The sequence below is a fragment of the Cuculus canorus genome, chromosome 2 (genome assembly GCF_017976375.1).
Source record: "Cuculus canorus isolate bCucCan1 chromosome 2, bCucCan1.pri, whole genome shotgun sequence".
In the NCBI taxonomy this organism is placed as follows: Eukaryota; Metazoa; Chordata; class Aves; order Cuculiformes; family Cuculidae; genus Cuculus; species Cuculus canorus.
The window spans coordinates 138,386,969-138,402,107 of record NC_071402.1 but is presented as its reverse complement, the minus strand read 5'-3'; the positions used below and the strand labels follow the sequence as shown (position 1 = coordinate 138,402,107).

The following is a 15,139-nucleotide window of genomic DNA, read 5'->3' as shown; positions in this document are numbered from 1 at the left end:
GTTATAACTGAGCAAGTAGTTTATAAAGAATAACTTCCTCAGCTTGTTGTGCTTGCTTTACTTCTTGTAGCCTTTCCTCCAGCAGACTGAAGTTTCTTCAAATGTGTTTGTAAGCCAGGATGGTTCAGCCAGTTTCTTTTAGCAGTGTGAGTAGATTCAGGAGCAGTACTCTAAATGAATCCACTATTCAAAGACTGTTGATTAGTTAATTAGTTAATTGCTCAAATAAATGATGTACCATTGTTTCTGCTCCCTGCTTGTTTAGTCTCTGGTGTAGTTCTCCCTTATTATTATAACTAGAGAGTTACCATAGAGTCAGTACCACTGAAGCTTCATCTTCAAAGTATCTTCCATTTATACAAACACGGCTGCTGGCCTGTTTTGGTTATTCTTTTTAGTCAAGTTTTTATCAGTACAGGGAAATGTATAAAGGCATTTCATGCCTGGTTATTTTGGACTCAGTTATTATCTTTAGAATAGCATGTAGTTAATATAAACAAATTACTCTAGATACGTTTAAAGACAGAAACAAGTGTGATAGACAAAATTTTCCCAGAACTTCAGTAATCCAGTCTAATCTTATTAAAATAGGAATATTTAACAGCTCCATCTGCTAAATACATTAACTAAAACAGCAGGAAGAAAAGCCTCAAGTTTCTCAGATGCTCTGAGTGTTCCTCAGCATTCATAATTTTTTTTAGAACAGAAGGCATTGTGCCAACAGTATCACAAATCGTAATCTACTGATGATTAAATTATGAAGTTGGTCCAGGAGGTTTGTGGAAGACAAACAAATTAAATCAATGAGAAGCTGCATCTGCTCTGGTAGGAGAGGACTGCTGAGCATGGGAGCCAGAACAAGGGTGTGGGTTCTGCCAGCAAATGCAGAAAAGCTGAAGTGTATTTACCAGCTAATTATGTTTTCACATGAATAATCAATCAAAAATGTAGTGACAAGCCAAGAATCTCCTGCAGATACATTAATTTTATGGCAAATTATTATCTGTGTGATTTACAGGCATTCTTTTCTAAAATTCTTTGACATATCAAATGAAATCACAATGTTGTGCCCAGTGGAATATAAGAATAAAGCAAATGATCCCTGTGAGCATGGACTTACTGAAGTGATAGAACGTCAACTGCCCTCTTTTGGATTTATTTGTAATATAATTAATAACAACATTGGATTATGAAAAGGACTTATTGAGAAAAAGGGGAGTATTAAAACGAATTAGCCTTAGGTGTTATCCGTAACAGACCTGCTACCAAAATGGTTGAAAACAGAGAAAGATCAAGGCACTTGAGGATGGTAGGATTGGAAGAGAATGTCTCTGGTTTGGGTGGTGGTTGTTTGTAGTATTTAACTAAAATTGGGTGAACTGGAAGATCCCGTGACCTTTATTATGGCCAAGTCTGAACTAATAGCCATTAAAGGAAATTTTGTTCTGGACTTTTCCTACCAAGATTTAGGAGGGTAGTGCTCTCTGAAATCCTAGAAAACAAACAGAAATCTGACCACAGGCCTTTTTGGCACCTGATTCACTGAGGAAAATAAAACCCAAAAAAGCTCACAAAGATTTTTTAACAGGGTTTCCAGTCACACAGTTGTCTCACTCTCTTTTATTAAATTTCCATTAGCACCTGTACTTGGATAGGATTCTAATTGTTTTCCAGTTCCTGCACAATTAAACTGGCAGAGTACACAAAGTGATGTTTAAAGCTGTCAGCAAATCATTCTGAGTCAACACCTTCCTGCCTGTGTTCTCCTAGAGCTGCAGCGGGGAGGTGACTCAGCTATCTATTGGTGCATTTGGGGGTTTTCACAGGTGAAGTGTGTGCCAATTACGTAGTCCCTCAGGGGCTGTTGTTCTTGGCCACTGTCCCCCCTGAAGCGCGATAAGATGATATACCTTGGCAATGTCTCTTGGGGATGCTGGACAGACTCCAATGAAGTGTGGGGTGCTGAGCACACCGCATGTTCCTCCCTGCTCAGACTCTTTTGGACTGCATCTCTCACAGGGAATGGAGATGTCCTTTAAAGACACCAGGGGATCAAAGAACTTGCTCAAGTTAATAAAGGTTGAAGTCTTAGTCAGAATCATGGCAAGTTCTACCTTTATCACATGATGTTTCAGGTCTGGCACAGCCACATGGCAAAAGGTGCAGGTAAACGGACAAGCTTACAAGATCTAATGTGCCTTTCAATGCCATCTGTGAATACTCTTTCCTTAACCTTTTACGATAAATTTATCTCAGAAAATGTTTTTTCTTCCCCAGAAAACATCTTGCATGCCTTCCCTTCAGAACAAAGTAAAATCTGAAACAAGCATGAGGACTGTTTAGGTTTGCGCAGTGCCCCTTGACTTCAGTTAAGTTCATGCCAAAGACACTTGTTTCAGGATTAAGCTCTGTGAACTCCATCACTTGGAATTTTAGCGTGTGCAGCCCCCAAGCTGTTTTGAAATGCAAGTTGAAAATTCCTTCAGAGTCACAGCATGCTTGTTTTCTTAGCTTTTCCAGTGTGGTTCTGACCCCACAGCTCATTTATTCTGCAACAGCAATGAGGCAGAAGCACGTGGCTGCTGCCACCAAAGCCTCCTTACAGAGGAGCTTCTCTAATGGACAGAAGCTTCTCTAATGGACAGCAGCTAAAAAAGGATCTTCTCAATGTGATGACACAGGCAAAGTGGTCATTTATTTAAAGCTATTTGGTCTCTTTTCTCACTGAAAACATGAAATATGAGAAAAGGAGGAGGGAAGGAGATTTTGAGATTCTGATACTTCCCTTTCTTTCTCTCTTTATATATTCTGGGCTTGAAATAAGTCCTTCTGTATTTTAGTCTGGGCTTGAAATAAACCCTTTACAAATGAAAGGAGCGAAGGTTTGCATATGCTTTTCTTCAGGCTTTGTTTGGAAGGGTTATAAGTAGTAAAGCTGGCTTTTTTTTAAATTTTTTTTTTTTGCTATGAAATTCCAAATTACTTGTTAAACCCGTATTTTTCAGCTGTTGACCTTTGCATGCTTAGTATTAACAAGCAATGAATAAAACCAGCTTCTCTCTATTTTTAGGAGGGGAAAGTTGCCAAACTTCAAATAATTTAGGTATCTCTTGCATTTTTCCATAGAAATGATTTGTAACTTTCTCTTGCAGAACACACAACAAATTCAAAACCTCTGTTTATAAAAGTGTTCTGATTTGACATGTATTCAAATGTCATGGACTTGTGTCAGTATCAAAAATGTCAAATGGAGAGTGTGCGATTTACACCCCAAAAGGCAATGAAAGAGAATAAAACTGCTGCTCTGTAACAGAACAAGTAGAAGCAAAGCAAAGTCCCTAATAGACCTTCCATTAAATACTCTGCTTGAATATATAATGGCCTGGTCCTTCTATTAGATCGTAGCTATCATTACTGGGTACAAGTATGTTCTATTGTTTACATATTTGTTCTTAAGTCCACTTTTCCTACAGAGCAGTTTCACTCATTCAAGTTTTTGGGTCAAGAATAAGCATGGCTTAGACCAGAGAATAAAGGACGTGTCAGGCAAAAAGAAAGAGCTTCCAAACAAGAGCAGGGTGAGCACAGTCCTGGCTGCCCTTAGAGTATGCTCAAATATGGCCTTTGTGATGGTGCCATGATTGAATGTCCTCTGTTTGCTCTGTCTCCAAACCTGGCTGAGGTGGCAGTGCAGAAAGCCTGCTCATGGAAAACCAGTCTTACGGTGTTTGGGGCCCATCATTGCTCCTCTAAACCCACCACCCTCTGTCTTCTAATAAGCTGGACTCTGTTGCAGAAAAATCAGGATTTAGCTGTTAAGCAGATGTACAAAATCTCCTTTAATATTAAAGTGGAGGTGCTGAGATAGTGAGGACCTAAGTCTGCACAGCTGTAGATACTGAAATTAAGAGTTCACATGTACTAGTGGGGCTAATTGTGTCTGACAGACTCATTTGTTTTACCTTCAGATTCAAACAGGCTACATTCTATTAAGCTTGCTCAAGTTGTGTGTTCAAGCTTTCCCTTGTGCCCATGAAGGGTTGGAGGCCTTTATTTTTTTAATGAGAGATCAGGTTATGAAAACATCACACGACCAGGATCTGCATAATCTACCTGGTCTGTCTCTGCCATAACATAGACCTGGACTGAAACTTTTTGAGTTATCAAGTCTAGTATGAAAAAGTACACGTCCTAAATTAAGTCTGTTCATAAAAAGTGTCCAGCTGGGAACAACAGAATGAAAACCTCTTCCTTCTTGTCTTTAATTTTCTGTTAAGGATATAATGCTTCTTTTTCTTTTAACCTACCTCCCACCTCTACCCCCAACAAAACCACAAACACACACAAACAACTCTCCAACCCAGCAAATTAAATCTTTTGGGGTTACCATGGGTGCTGCTGTCAGGGAGCTGCCAGGAAAAGTTCTGCCATGTGCATTGTGAAGCATTTATGGTGATGGCTTTGCTTCAATCAGTTGCTTATTTAAGAGGAAAGTATCTTTAGGTTTTGGTACTTTGTGCAAGTTGTCTATAAAAGCTGCTAATGAGAAGGACTTATAAATGTCCTAAAAAGGAGATAGAAACAGTGCTCATTTTCTTCTGCTATTTAAAGTGTTCCTGACCCTGAAGCATATTTCTCTAAGGCAAATGGAAGTGGAAAAATGTAAATGTTGTACAAAGAGAGGATCAGATCCATAAACTCTCCATGTCTGCTCCTATTAGGACATTATTCAGTGGAATTCATTCTAGGACAGGCTGTTGCCCGTGTGGAGTACTTATTTAAACTTATGAAATCCTGACCATCTGACGCGTAGAGTGCTGGGAAACGCACTGTCAGACCTGGCCCAGACCCACTCAGCTAATTATATTCAAAGCTTTGTTTTGCGTCATACTCAATGACTACAGGGCTTCTTAAGCAAACGAGTGCTCAGACTGTGGCAGTAGAAAGTAAGAGTTTGTTCACAGCCCTGAGCACTGGTTTAATTAACTCATTTAGATCAATTTAGGTTGCCAGTCTTGAGGTTGCCACTGCAAGGTCTGCTGTAACACTCAGTCTACTGAATTGGACACGTCAGTAAAATCGTGTAACAACAGTGGAGTGAAAGGGGTGCCCAGATGGACACGAGGGGGCTGAAAATTAAGCAAAGCTCTTTCCTTTTCTTGAACTATGCTCCAGCTGGAGGCAGCAGGAAAGTTGATCCTTTTTCCTCACTACTTGGCTCTAGCTTGATATCCAGTAACAAAGATGTGTCTAAGGCTCAGTGCAGTGCTTCTGTCGTTGACTCCATCTCTTCCAAACGTTGACCGATGACGAAAGAGATGGCTTTAGACGGGTAACTATTGTAAGCCTTAGCACATGCTGCTACAATGCTGAAAACAGTAGAAATGATGAAATCAGCCATCTTCTCACCAGTGCATCGTGTTTATGTACACAGAGATGTAATGCTTAAATTAATGAACAAATTACTTGAAACACAAAGCGGAATGCAAGATTGCATCATGGATGATGTTAAATAGATTGGCACTTATGGAGTACAACCCAGACATTTATGAGCCCATCTCTGACAATGTGAAATGTTTTTTTACAGGTACACTGTTGAAAAAAGTACTTAGAAAGGAATTATCACTTTTTTTAATGTTACTGTGTTTTTAATGCAAGTAATCTAACTTAGACTGGAAAAGAAATGTATAAGAGGCTTCTGAAGCTGTTTTGTTTTTTCAGATTTAATTGTAGGTGCATTTGGAGCTGGAAAAGCAGTGGTTTACAGGTACGTGATAAATAAAATAGACTTTTTATTCTACAGTTTTGGTGGGAGATCCAGAAATAAACAAATTTCACATCCCTATGTTGCCCTGATGGAAGGTGTAAAAGATGATCATTACAGATGATAAATTAGGCATCTTGTGAGAAACAAATGCTTTTCCCCCATGTTAAAACCTCATCTATTTTCATTTAAAATTTCCATGCTTAGACTTAACTCAAGAAACATCTGAAATGTTTGACTGCTCAGTTAATTTTAAATTTAAAGCAATATCACGCATGTTCCTATACAGTTGAAAAGTTCTTGATATGGCTTATCAGACAGGAATTTTAAAAGCGTAGCATTGAAAATGAATTTCTTTTTGGGGGGAACAGTGCTACTAAGAAATTTTCAAGTGACTCTGATTCTTCAGAGTCCATGTACATTTAGACGTGAACTAGATATTGAAAATAAAGACTGGTACTTTTAGCTTCAGTTTAGAAAAATCTACAAGCTCCTATTTCACAAATCATAAAGCTGTTGTTGACTATGGATTTTCACTAAATTCACTGTTAGAGTTATAAATTAAAATTTCCAAATGAATATACAAAAATCTGCTGTTGTCCTCTTTGTCCAGCCATGCCAACAGTTCTTTGCATTTAAATATTCTCTGTCCTTTGCTGCAATAGCGTGGCCATATTTATTGATTCCCGTCTGTCTTCTTGGCATTCTGCTTCCCACCTGAATACTTGTCAAAGCATAAGAACTTCGTAAAACGGGAGTGTCAGCTGATTTTAGCTAACACTGTAGGTGCAGTGAGTAGAACTGATTGTCCTACTGCCCCATGTAAGAATCACACAAATACTTCGCAATCCATCACTTTATTGTGACATGAATGATATGCCACAGGATGTGAAACATTAGAGCATTAGATCCAGTGTGCATTTTAGATAGCAATAAAAGAAATATATTTAATTTAAGAAAGTGAGTAGCAGGAGACATTCAATCTTTCTGTTTCCTGGCCAAGGTTTATCAAATACGCAACTTGTCATATTGGAGAAACAGAGTTTTATTAACTGAAATTTGCTAGAAAAGGGGATTTCCCCCTTGCACAAAAATGAATAAAGTGATTTTATATTTTAATGTCTTGTTGAAATAATATAGAACAGTAATCATAAAAGCTCAGCCGGGAATTAAAATATGAGGAAAGTAATTTTGTTATAAGCTGGCTTTGCCAGTATTATGTAAGTTACTTCAAAACAGTACTGCTGTCATACAAAAACCAGAATTTAGAACCTTTCTTGCTTTTGTCTTCTAAATTTCTCTCAGTTATAGATTATCTCATTACTTAATAACAGTTTGCTATTCAGAGGGAGAGTTCGCATCACCGCAACTGTATATTCACATACTGGGTAGAATTTTGTGATGATTATTCCTTGTTTCCTAAGTCAGTTGTCTCAAGACATATCAGACAGAGTTTACTTCATTATTAATTCAAGACATTCTAGATCAACTTCTACTTTAACCAAATTGTGTTAATTTTTTTTTTTCGCAGGTTCTTAAACACAGGTGGCAAGTCTGAATATGTTGCTGTTAATAGAGACAGTATAAAACAAATGCAACAGTATAAAATAATGTCCAGAGGACTGGTCTATATCCCAAATCTATGTCCCTCTGTGAAAACAGTGTGATGAAATGTGTCTCATATGCTTCAGTCCCAGGACACAGCTATTATTAATAGCAGGATACTGTTTCAGTGATGCTGTTAACCTGTGATTTTTTTGTGAACAACTTTCAAAATCTCATAGTAGGAGGTATCACAATTTCTGACCAAACCCAAATGTTCTTTTGGCTAGGAGCAGTGTTATAAAACTGTTTTCTCCCAAGTAACCTTACATTTCCAGCTTCTTTGTGGCTGTCTTAGTTAAGTGCTATCTCTGCTGCAACATAGGTACTAATGTGCTCCTTCTGTATGCAGTGAACCTTATTTCTGTCCCCCAGAGCCAGACCTGTTGTGACAGTGGATGCTCAGCTCATTCTGAACCCCAGGATTGTGAATCTGGACAATAAAACTTGTGAGCTCCCTGGCTCTCAGCTTTTGGTGGCCTGGTAAGTTCATGATTAGATAAAAAAATTCTAATCCTCTTTCTGAAATAACTTCCTATTCCTAACTTTTCTTGGAGCTTTTTGTTGAATATATTCAAAGTTCAAAAAAAAAAAAAAAGAGTTTAAGCATGCTATGGGTCCAACCAAAAACCTCGAAACAAAACAGAGTACATTTTTATATCTTCCAGTACTTCACAAATTCTCAAAATGAAGTACCTAAAAGTTGTGTCCTTTGATATGCTGTCTCCTTCTGCATAAGACAATGCTCACTGTCTCCTAGGATCAAGCTGCAAATTCATATGCAGTGTTTGGATGAATGAAATATGAAATAGTGAAGACAGACAAAATACTGAAGCATTGATCTGTCGAAATATACTTCTTTCTTGAGAAATGGTAACAGCAAAAGTGATGCAAAGAGCTGATGGGCCCATCATTTTCTCTTAGAGAAAGAGAGACTGGAAAGCTGCCTGGTGGAGAGGGACCTGGGGGTGCTGATTGACAGCTGAGTGAACATGTGTCATCAGTGTACCCAGGTGACCAAGAAGGCCAGTAGCATCTTGGCCTGTATCAGAAATAGTGTGGCCAGCAGGACCAGGGGAGTGATTGTGCCCCTGTACTCAGCACTAGTGAGGCTGCACCTCAAATACTGTGTTCAATTCTGGGCCCCTCACTACAAGAATGACATTGAGGCCCTGCAGTGTGTCCAGAGAAGAGCAACGAAGCTGGTGAAGGGGCTGGAGAACAAGTCTTATGAGGAGCAGCTGAAAGAATTGGAGTTGTTTAGTCTTGATAAGAGGAGGTTGAGAGGAGACCTTATCACTGCCTACAACTACCTGAAAGTAGAGAGGTGGGTGTTGGTCTCTTCACCCAAGTGATAGGAGAAGAGGGAATGGCCTCAAACTGTGCCAGGGGACGTTCAGATTGGATATCAGGAAAAACTTCTTCATGGAAAGGTTTATTAAACGCTGGAGCAGGCTGCCTGGCGAGGTGGTTGAGTCACCATCTCTGGAGGTATTTAAAAGATGGGTAGATAAAGCGCTTAGGGATATGCTTTAGTAGTGGACAGGTACAGTTGAGCTTGATGATCTCAAAGGTCTTTTCCAACCTAGGAATTCTATGATTCTGTGATTCTATCATAATATTCCTTGTTTCTACATCCTGTGTAGATTACGCATCTACAGAGCAATGTAGCATCCACTCGGTAGAACGGTGGAGTCCCAGAACTTCAAAAAGCTTTGTCCTTTGTGGAATAGGGTCTAGATCAAGATCTATTCTATTGTTTTTATTCAAGTGCTTTTTCTTTAAGTAGTGGATGCAATAGAGAATTTACAATATCAGCATTGGGCAGAAACATGTTCATTGATCCTGATTGTGTTTTTTAGAGAACTTCAGTTTTTAAAACTTTTTAAGAATGCTTTGTGCTGTAATGGAAAATATTTCAAAACCGTAACATTTACAGAAAGTGTACTGAAAGAATATAAGGCGGGGTTTTGCATAAGAGAAATCAATGTAAACATTCTGTTTAAAATGTATTCCTGCTGTGAGATATTGTTTTAAAAAGGGAGAAAAAACCCAAAATATGCTCCTTTAAAATGTAATTTTCATTTTTGCTTTACAATAAACCACAAGATGTTTGATTCTTATCTACAAGATAACAAAACGAGAGTTTTGATGGGAGCATAATTTAATTTCCGTATGCTTTATTCTAAAATACTCTTCCCTAAAGATTTAGTTCGCAGTACAAAATGACTGAGGAGCAGCTGCTCTTTTCCATGCTGTAATTTTGTTCCTTAGTTGATAAAAGTTTGCATTGTACATATGAAAACAATTAGTAGGGAAACTCCAACAGGCAAAGAATTCCTCAGCCCCATGGGACAGATTTCTGTATCTCTTAGCCAGCTGTGCAACTTGTATAAAATGTCTACCGACTGAGACTGCAAAATTGGAATGAAAGGAAACCTCCTACCAGAAAAGTTTCAGCAAATGTGTTTGTATGAATAATGTGGATTATTGTACATTTTCAAGTATTATAAAAATATTATTTTTGCCACGATATAAATTGGAAAGCTGAAGCACAGAGGAAACTTCCATAAAATGCCTTTTTTGTGTAGAGTCTGAAGAGAATTGTCTTGAACTTCTAGAAACATTGAATTCTTACTCTGCTATGTTTATAAGGTGGCTATTCTTGAGTTCCCAAAGCTAACAAATTTGGAACAAATCCTGAAACTTCGAAGCTATTAAAGAAAATGTAAAAAGAGCTTTTTTTTTTTAAGATGTGAAAGATACATGTTACGTTCTGTAAATGGGGTAAATAAATCAAACGTTTAGTTTTTTTAGAGGCTGTTTCCACATCATATGATTTATTAAGTTCAGGACCAGGTTCTATCTGTCTAGCGGCCTGATTTATCTCTGCATTGATATTTTCAGTACCATTTGAAATCTGATTATCCACTAGCTACTTTGTTGCTACTTTATGTTTAAATTGTATCTGTAAATTTTATTTATTCTCTGTCACTAAGTTAAGGTAATATGCAGATATTGCTACTTGTTGGTCCTTGTGGGTCACTGAGTTAGTCTGTGGCATAACAAAATCTAAAAGCAGGCCAAGTATTAGAATATCGTAATATAAGTATATTGACTTGCTTTTATGTATTATTCTTCAAAAATAAACAAATTTGTTAAAAGGTCATGCATCAGCAGACAATAACAGCTTCTGCTGTTCTTCCATGGAGGTTTGTGACTTTGCAGGTCAGGTATCATACTCATACAGAATGGAAGTCATTATATCAAAACTTGTAGTGCCTTTATGCTAAGGCCGTATCCATCCATGTGCAATCCTGGGTGCTAAAGAAATTGTCAACAATGATAAATGACATCTGGTAGGATCTTGTAATTCCTTGCTTTCACTTCCAGAAGTATGTTTCCTATTTTTTTCAACTACTGGAACAGCCACGACAAAATAAAGTTTTTCTGGTACAAACTGCAGTCCAGAAGAAATTGTTTGTGGGTAACTGACTTTCTGAATTTCCTAAGGATTAACCATTTTAAGTAATATTAGGTAATTTGGTTTGACTTCTAAAGAGACTACCTCCATATATACCATGAGCGGTTTTGAAGAAAGAGGAATATTTTTAAGCTTCTCATTCTAATAATATTAAAAAGTTACGGTCTACCTGAAGAACATAAAATTATTTACAACAAACTGCTTTGTTGCCCCAAGATTACCTGAAAAGAGTAATGTGTTCAGTTTTAAGGCTTTCCCTCTGTTTTGTAGCTACAGACAAACACTGTTCAAACCATAAGCTTATAGGGATGACAGACACTGCAGAATATATACAATGTGGGGATCTCTTCAGAGAGAAAAGTGATAACACATAGAAGTTTCTTTGCTTTAGGATGGTGGGCTGTTTCCCACTTGTTTTTTGTCTACTGAAGTTTTCTTCCTTTGACTGTTGTCTTGTTCGGTTGATTGCTCCTACAAGCAACCTCGAAAGCTCAACTGTTACATTTCTTACTGTGCCTAGGAGTCAAATCTCATAAATCCTTGAGACTCCTGTTATCTTTTGGGGTCTGTCTTTTCCTCTACTTTTCTTTTTCTCACAGTGAAAGCTTCTCTCAACATCTCCACAGCATATCTGTGCTGAAGTGATGAACATACCCCAATTTATCTGGATTTGTGATTGAAAATCTTTTTAGAACTATTTCTGAATTAAATTCCATAAAATTACAAATGTGTGGCAAAATTATGCTAAATCTATAGTCTTGCCTTTTGCAATGGCCAGAGGCTGGGAGACAAATAAACTCTAAATTTTTGATTTTTTTGCACTGCCATTCCCATTTTGACATGTGCCTGGAAGAAGGGTTAAATCTTGGCTCGTACAGTAATACTTAAGAACATGACTTCAATTATTGTTCTATTTGTTACAGTAAATTAAACATACACTGAAGTTGTGCTGTTTAGCAAGAAAAGCATTCCAAGCTGGATAGCTGGACTTTTTACCTCAGCATTTTTTTAAACATGACAGTGCAAGAATTACATAAGACCTCTGCAGCGAAATCACAGTTCAATACATGATGGCAGTTCATGAGTTTACGTTAGAGAAATTACATTCTTCTGCTATAAAATGTGAGTCTGGCCTGTGCAGCCTGATGTCTAAGTTGCATTTATGCAATTATACAAACTTTGCTCATTTTTGTTGTTCTCATCCTGTCCTTATGTATTAGGAAATAATTGGTTCTTCATCTGTTAACTAATAATTGTAAAGAAGTAGGAATATGACTGAATTTGTAGTTTCTGCATGGACCATTATGTCATAAGGCAATTTTTTTGTCACAGAAGAAAGTGTTTAATAAGGTCATGAGAGTTATATGAATCCCAGATGGGGCACAATTTCATTACATTTGTCAGAGGCAGCAAACTTGCAATTAGAATGTGATTACAGGTTATTTTAAAGGTTATGTTACTGGTTTTGAATTCACTGCTTTGAGAAGTTAATATGTAGTATAATCGTAGTGAGGAGATAAAGAGTGATGCCAATTTCAAATATGTTTTTATTTAACGCAAGCTGATTGCACATCTTCCAGGGCTGACCTAAAAATCCATGTATAGCTGAGTCTTCCTTATACAAACAAAACATTTTCTGAAGATACTATGTAAGCATGATTGGTAACCAGGGACACTTGCAGGTTTTAGGAAGTCCCAGACCTTTCACCTGAGCAATTTTGTTACATTAAATGAATCCTCTTTGTCAATAATGCTGTGAAGAACTAAGTCCTTGTGTAGTGTGACAGCAAAAATCAAACATCAAGAGTGTCTTACAGATTTCTTGTTTTGTCACTTCTCCAGGAAGCATGCCCTGCTAATAGCATCAACAAGCATCATTAGAACTGTTGTCCTAGCCATCCAGAGTAATTTGTGAAAGATTATTTAAAATGTGATTCAGTTAAATATTTATATAACTTGCATAGATTACTTGCAAAGTGAAAATATTCTATAAGCAATTATAATCTGTATGCTTTTTTAATTGATTTTTATAATAAGTCTTGTTAGAAGGTATCAGTCAATAAAACTGCAAAGGGCTCGTCCTGTCAGTTGTTGGGTATGACTGCATATCTATTGTCTGTCTTAAAGAGAAATGAGAACAAATGTTTAGTATGAGAAATAACTGATTATGGCTGAGGTGATGTTTGTATGATACAGTTGAAACTGTGATATGAATATTAAGTAGCCTCCAAACAGCTAGCTATATGCTATGAACAGGCAAATGGAAACCAATTAACTTATAATGCATTGCATTAGCGCACACAATAATGAACATGAATAACCAATTTCTATATGCTTTGATTTAGGTTAGGTACCTGCCAAATACTGCAAAATGTAGCAAATTAAATGCAATACGTTCTGGTTAATTTTGTGCAACAAAATTTGAACAGTTCAGTTGGTGTTTGGATTGAATTATAACCTCTTGTAAGTCTTACATGGAAATCATTTAAGTCTTATAGGAATGCCAATGGAAAACATTGGCGTCCTGTGTGATTTGACTTGCTAGAAAACATCTTGGGTATTGACTACGCACTCAAGGATTTTTCTTACTTAACCATGACAAACCAGAAAGGACTTTTGCAGACAACCCCATGCAAACGGTGCTGTGCAGAAGCTCAACATAAGGAATTCAACTTTGCCAATATTATTAGAAGGGTGATCTCTGTAGGCTCTTGGAAGAATTAGTGTGAACAGAGACTCTTTTCTATGCTTTTCCCAGGAAGATATTCAGAACCTGTCTTCTTTCGTTATTAGTAGAGCCTAGGAAACTTGCTAGCTTAGTTACGAAATACCTTAGATAGCTAAATACTGATCTCAGTTTTAAGAAAAGAAAAGGAAAACTTGAAAGTGACTTGGAAACTGCTGATGCCCAGGTCAGCTCTCTTTCTGCTACTAATTATTTGTTCTTTTCTATATATAGCTTTACTATAAGAGTCTGCGCAGACTTTGAAGGTCAAAGTATTTCAGATGAGATAGGTAAGAAATGTTTCACATTCCTATAATTTACTCTCGCCCACTCAATGTCACCTGTTTTTTTTCTTTCACTTTGAAAGGTAATAGGAGGCAAGAAAATGCTGTTAAAAAGATATATATACATAACATAGGTTTTATTGTTGAAGGATTTTTGATTCAGTTTAAGCTATTTTCCAAATAAAACCAAGAATGTACCATGTTGGAGAATGAAAGAGATAGAAGTCCTGTCCATGTATGATCTGTAAATGAAATTTGAAGGCTTAAATTACACCCGTTCCATACTTTGGATTAAAAACTAGTGTGCTACTAGACAGACAGGCATTTAAAGCATGGATTAGTTTTACTTGGAAGAGTCTGTTAAAGTAATTCATTATAATACACAATGAATTGTTTACTGTTTTTCTTTCCATGTTAAATAAATAAATATTTTATTTACTTGTATCCTTTAGTGCTGAAAGGTGAATTGCAGTTAGATTCATTGAAACAGAAAGGAGCTGTTAAGAGGACCCTCTTCTTTGATTACCATCAGTCACATCATTATTTCTCCCTTGTGATAGAGAGACAGAAACAGCTCCATTGCCAGGACTTTCTTGTTTATCTCAGAGTAAGTTGTTTAAAATACTTTGGACTGTTATCATCATCTGAGTAGTACCAGGGTTTAAAGATAATGATAAAAAGAAGCCGTTGGAAAAGGAGGATGATTTCCGTTGTTCTCAGATCCCAAAATTGCAGAAATATGGGATGAGAAAGGCCTCATTTGGGTATCCAGAATATTCTTCTACCTGGGCAAAACTTCCTATGTAAATATTTGGCTCACCTTTTGCCAAAGTAATTGCAAAAAAAAAGACTTCCTTTAAAGTAGTGTGTATGGTTCCTCTGTGTACAAATACACCGTTCTCATGCTCTTCTGGAAATTCTGATTAATTACTGCCTCTCTTGATACAAAAATGCAAGATTGCTCTCTCTGTGGTATTCACAGTGGAATAATCAAGTATACATGTTAAATGTCATGCAGGTTCAGTTTCAAAGGGTGTTTTAAAGGAGTGTCACCAGCAATATTGACTTACAATTCATATATTTAGAAAGATTTTTACAATATTTTAAAATGTTTTTAGAAAAATTAAAACTGTAGAACTGAAATTGTGAAGGAGAAAGGGTCGTTTGTTACTCATTTGCGGCTGAAGTTACCTCATGCAATTGAAGCAGATTCTAAGACTCATGCAAGAAATGCAGTAGGAGGTGAAATGGAGGAGTCTCAAGCAGTATGTAAGGAAGTC

At 37.1% G+C, this 15,139-nt stretch overlaps 1 protein-coding gene across 1 annotated transcript in view; it reads left to right on the top strand.

The window, feature by feature from the left end:
* The window catches only part of ITGA8 (integrin subunit alpha 8), a 108,609-nt gene that overhangs the window by 36,987 nt on the left and 56,483 nt on the right, over positions 1–15,139 (top strand). Inside the window, exons 14-17 of the mRNA XM_054059621.1 lie at positions 5,722–5,767; positions 7,742–7,849; positions 13,810–13,865; positions 14,312–14,466. Coding sequence (XP_053915596.1) covers positions 5,722–5,767; positions 7,742–7,849; positions 13,810–13,865; positions 14,312–14,466 — 365 coding nt within the window. The remainder of the gene's footprint in view (positions 1–5,721; positions 5,768–7,741; positions 7,850–13,809; positions 13,866–14,311; positions 14,467–15,139) is intronic.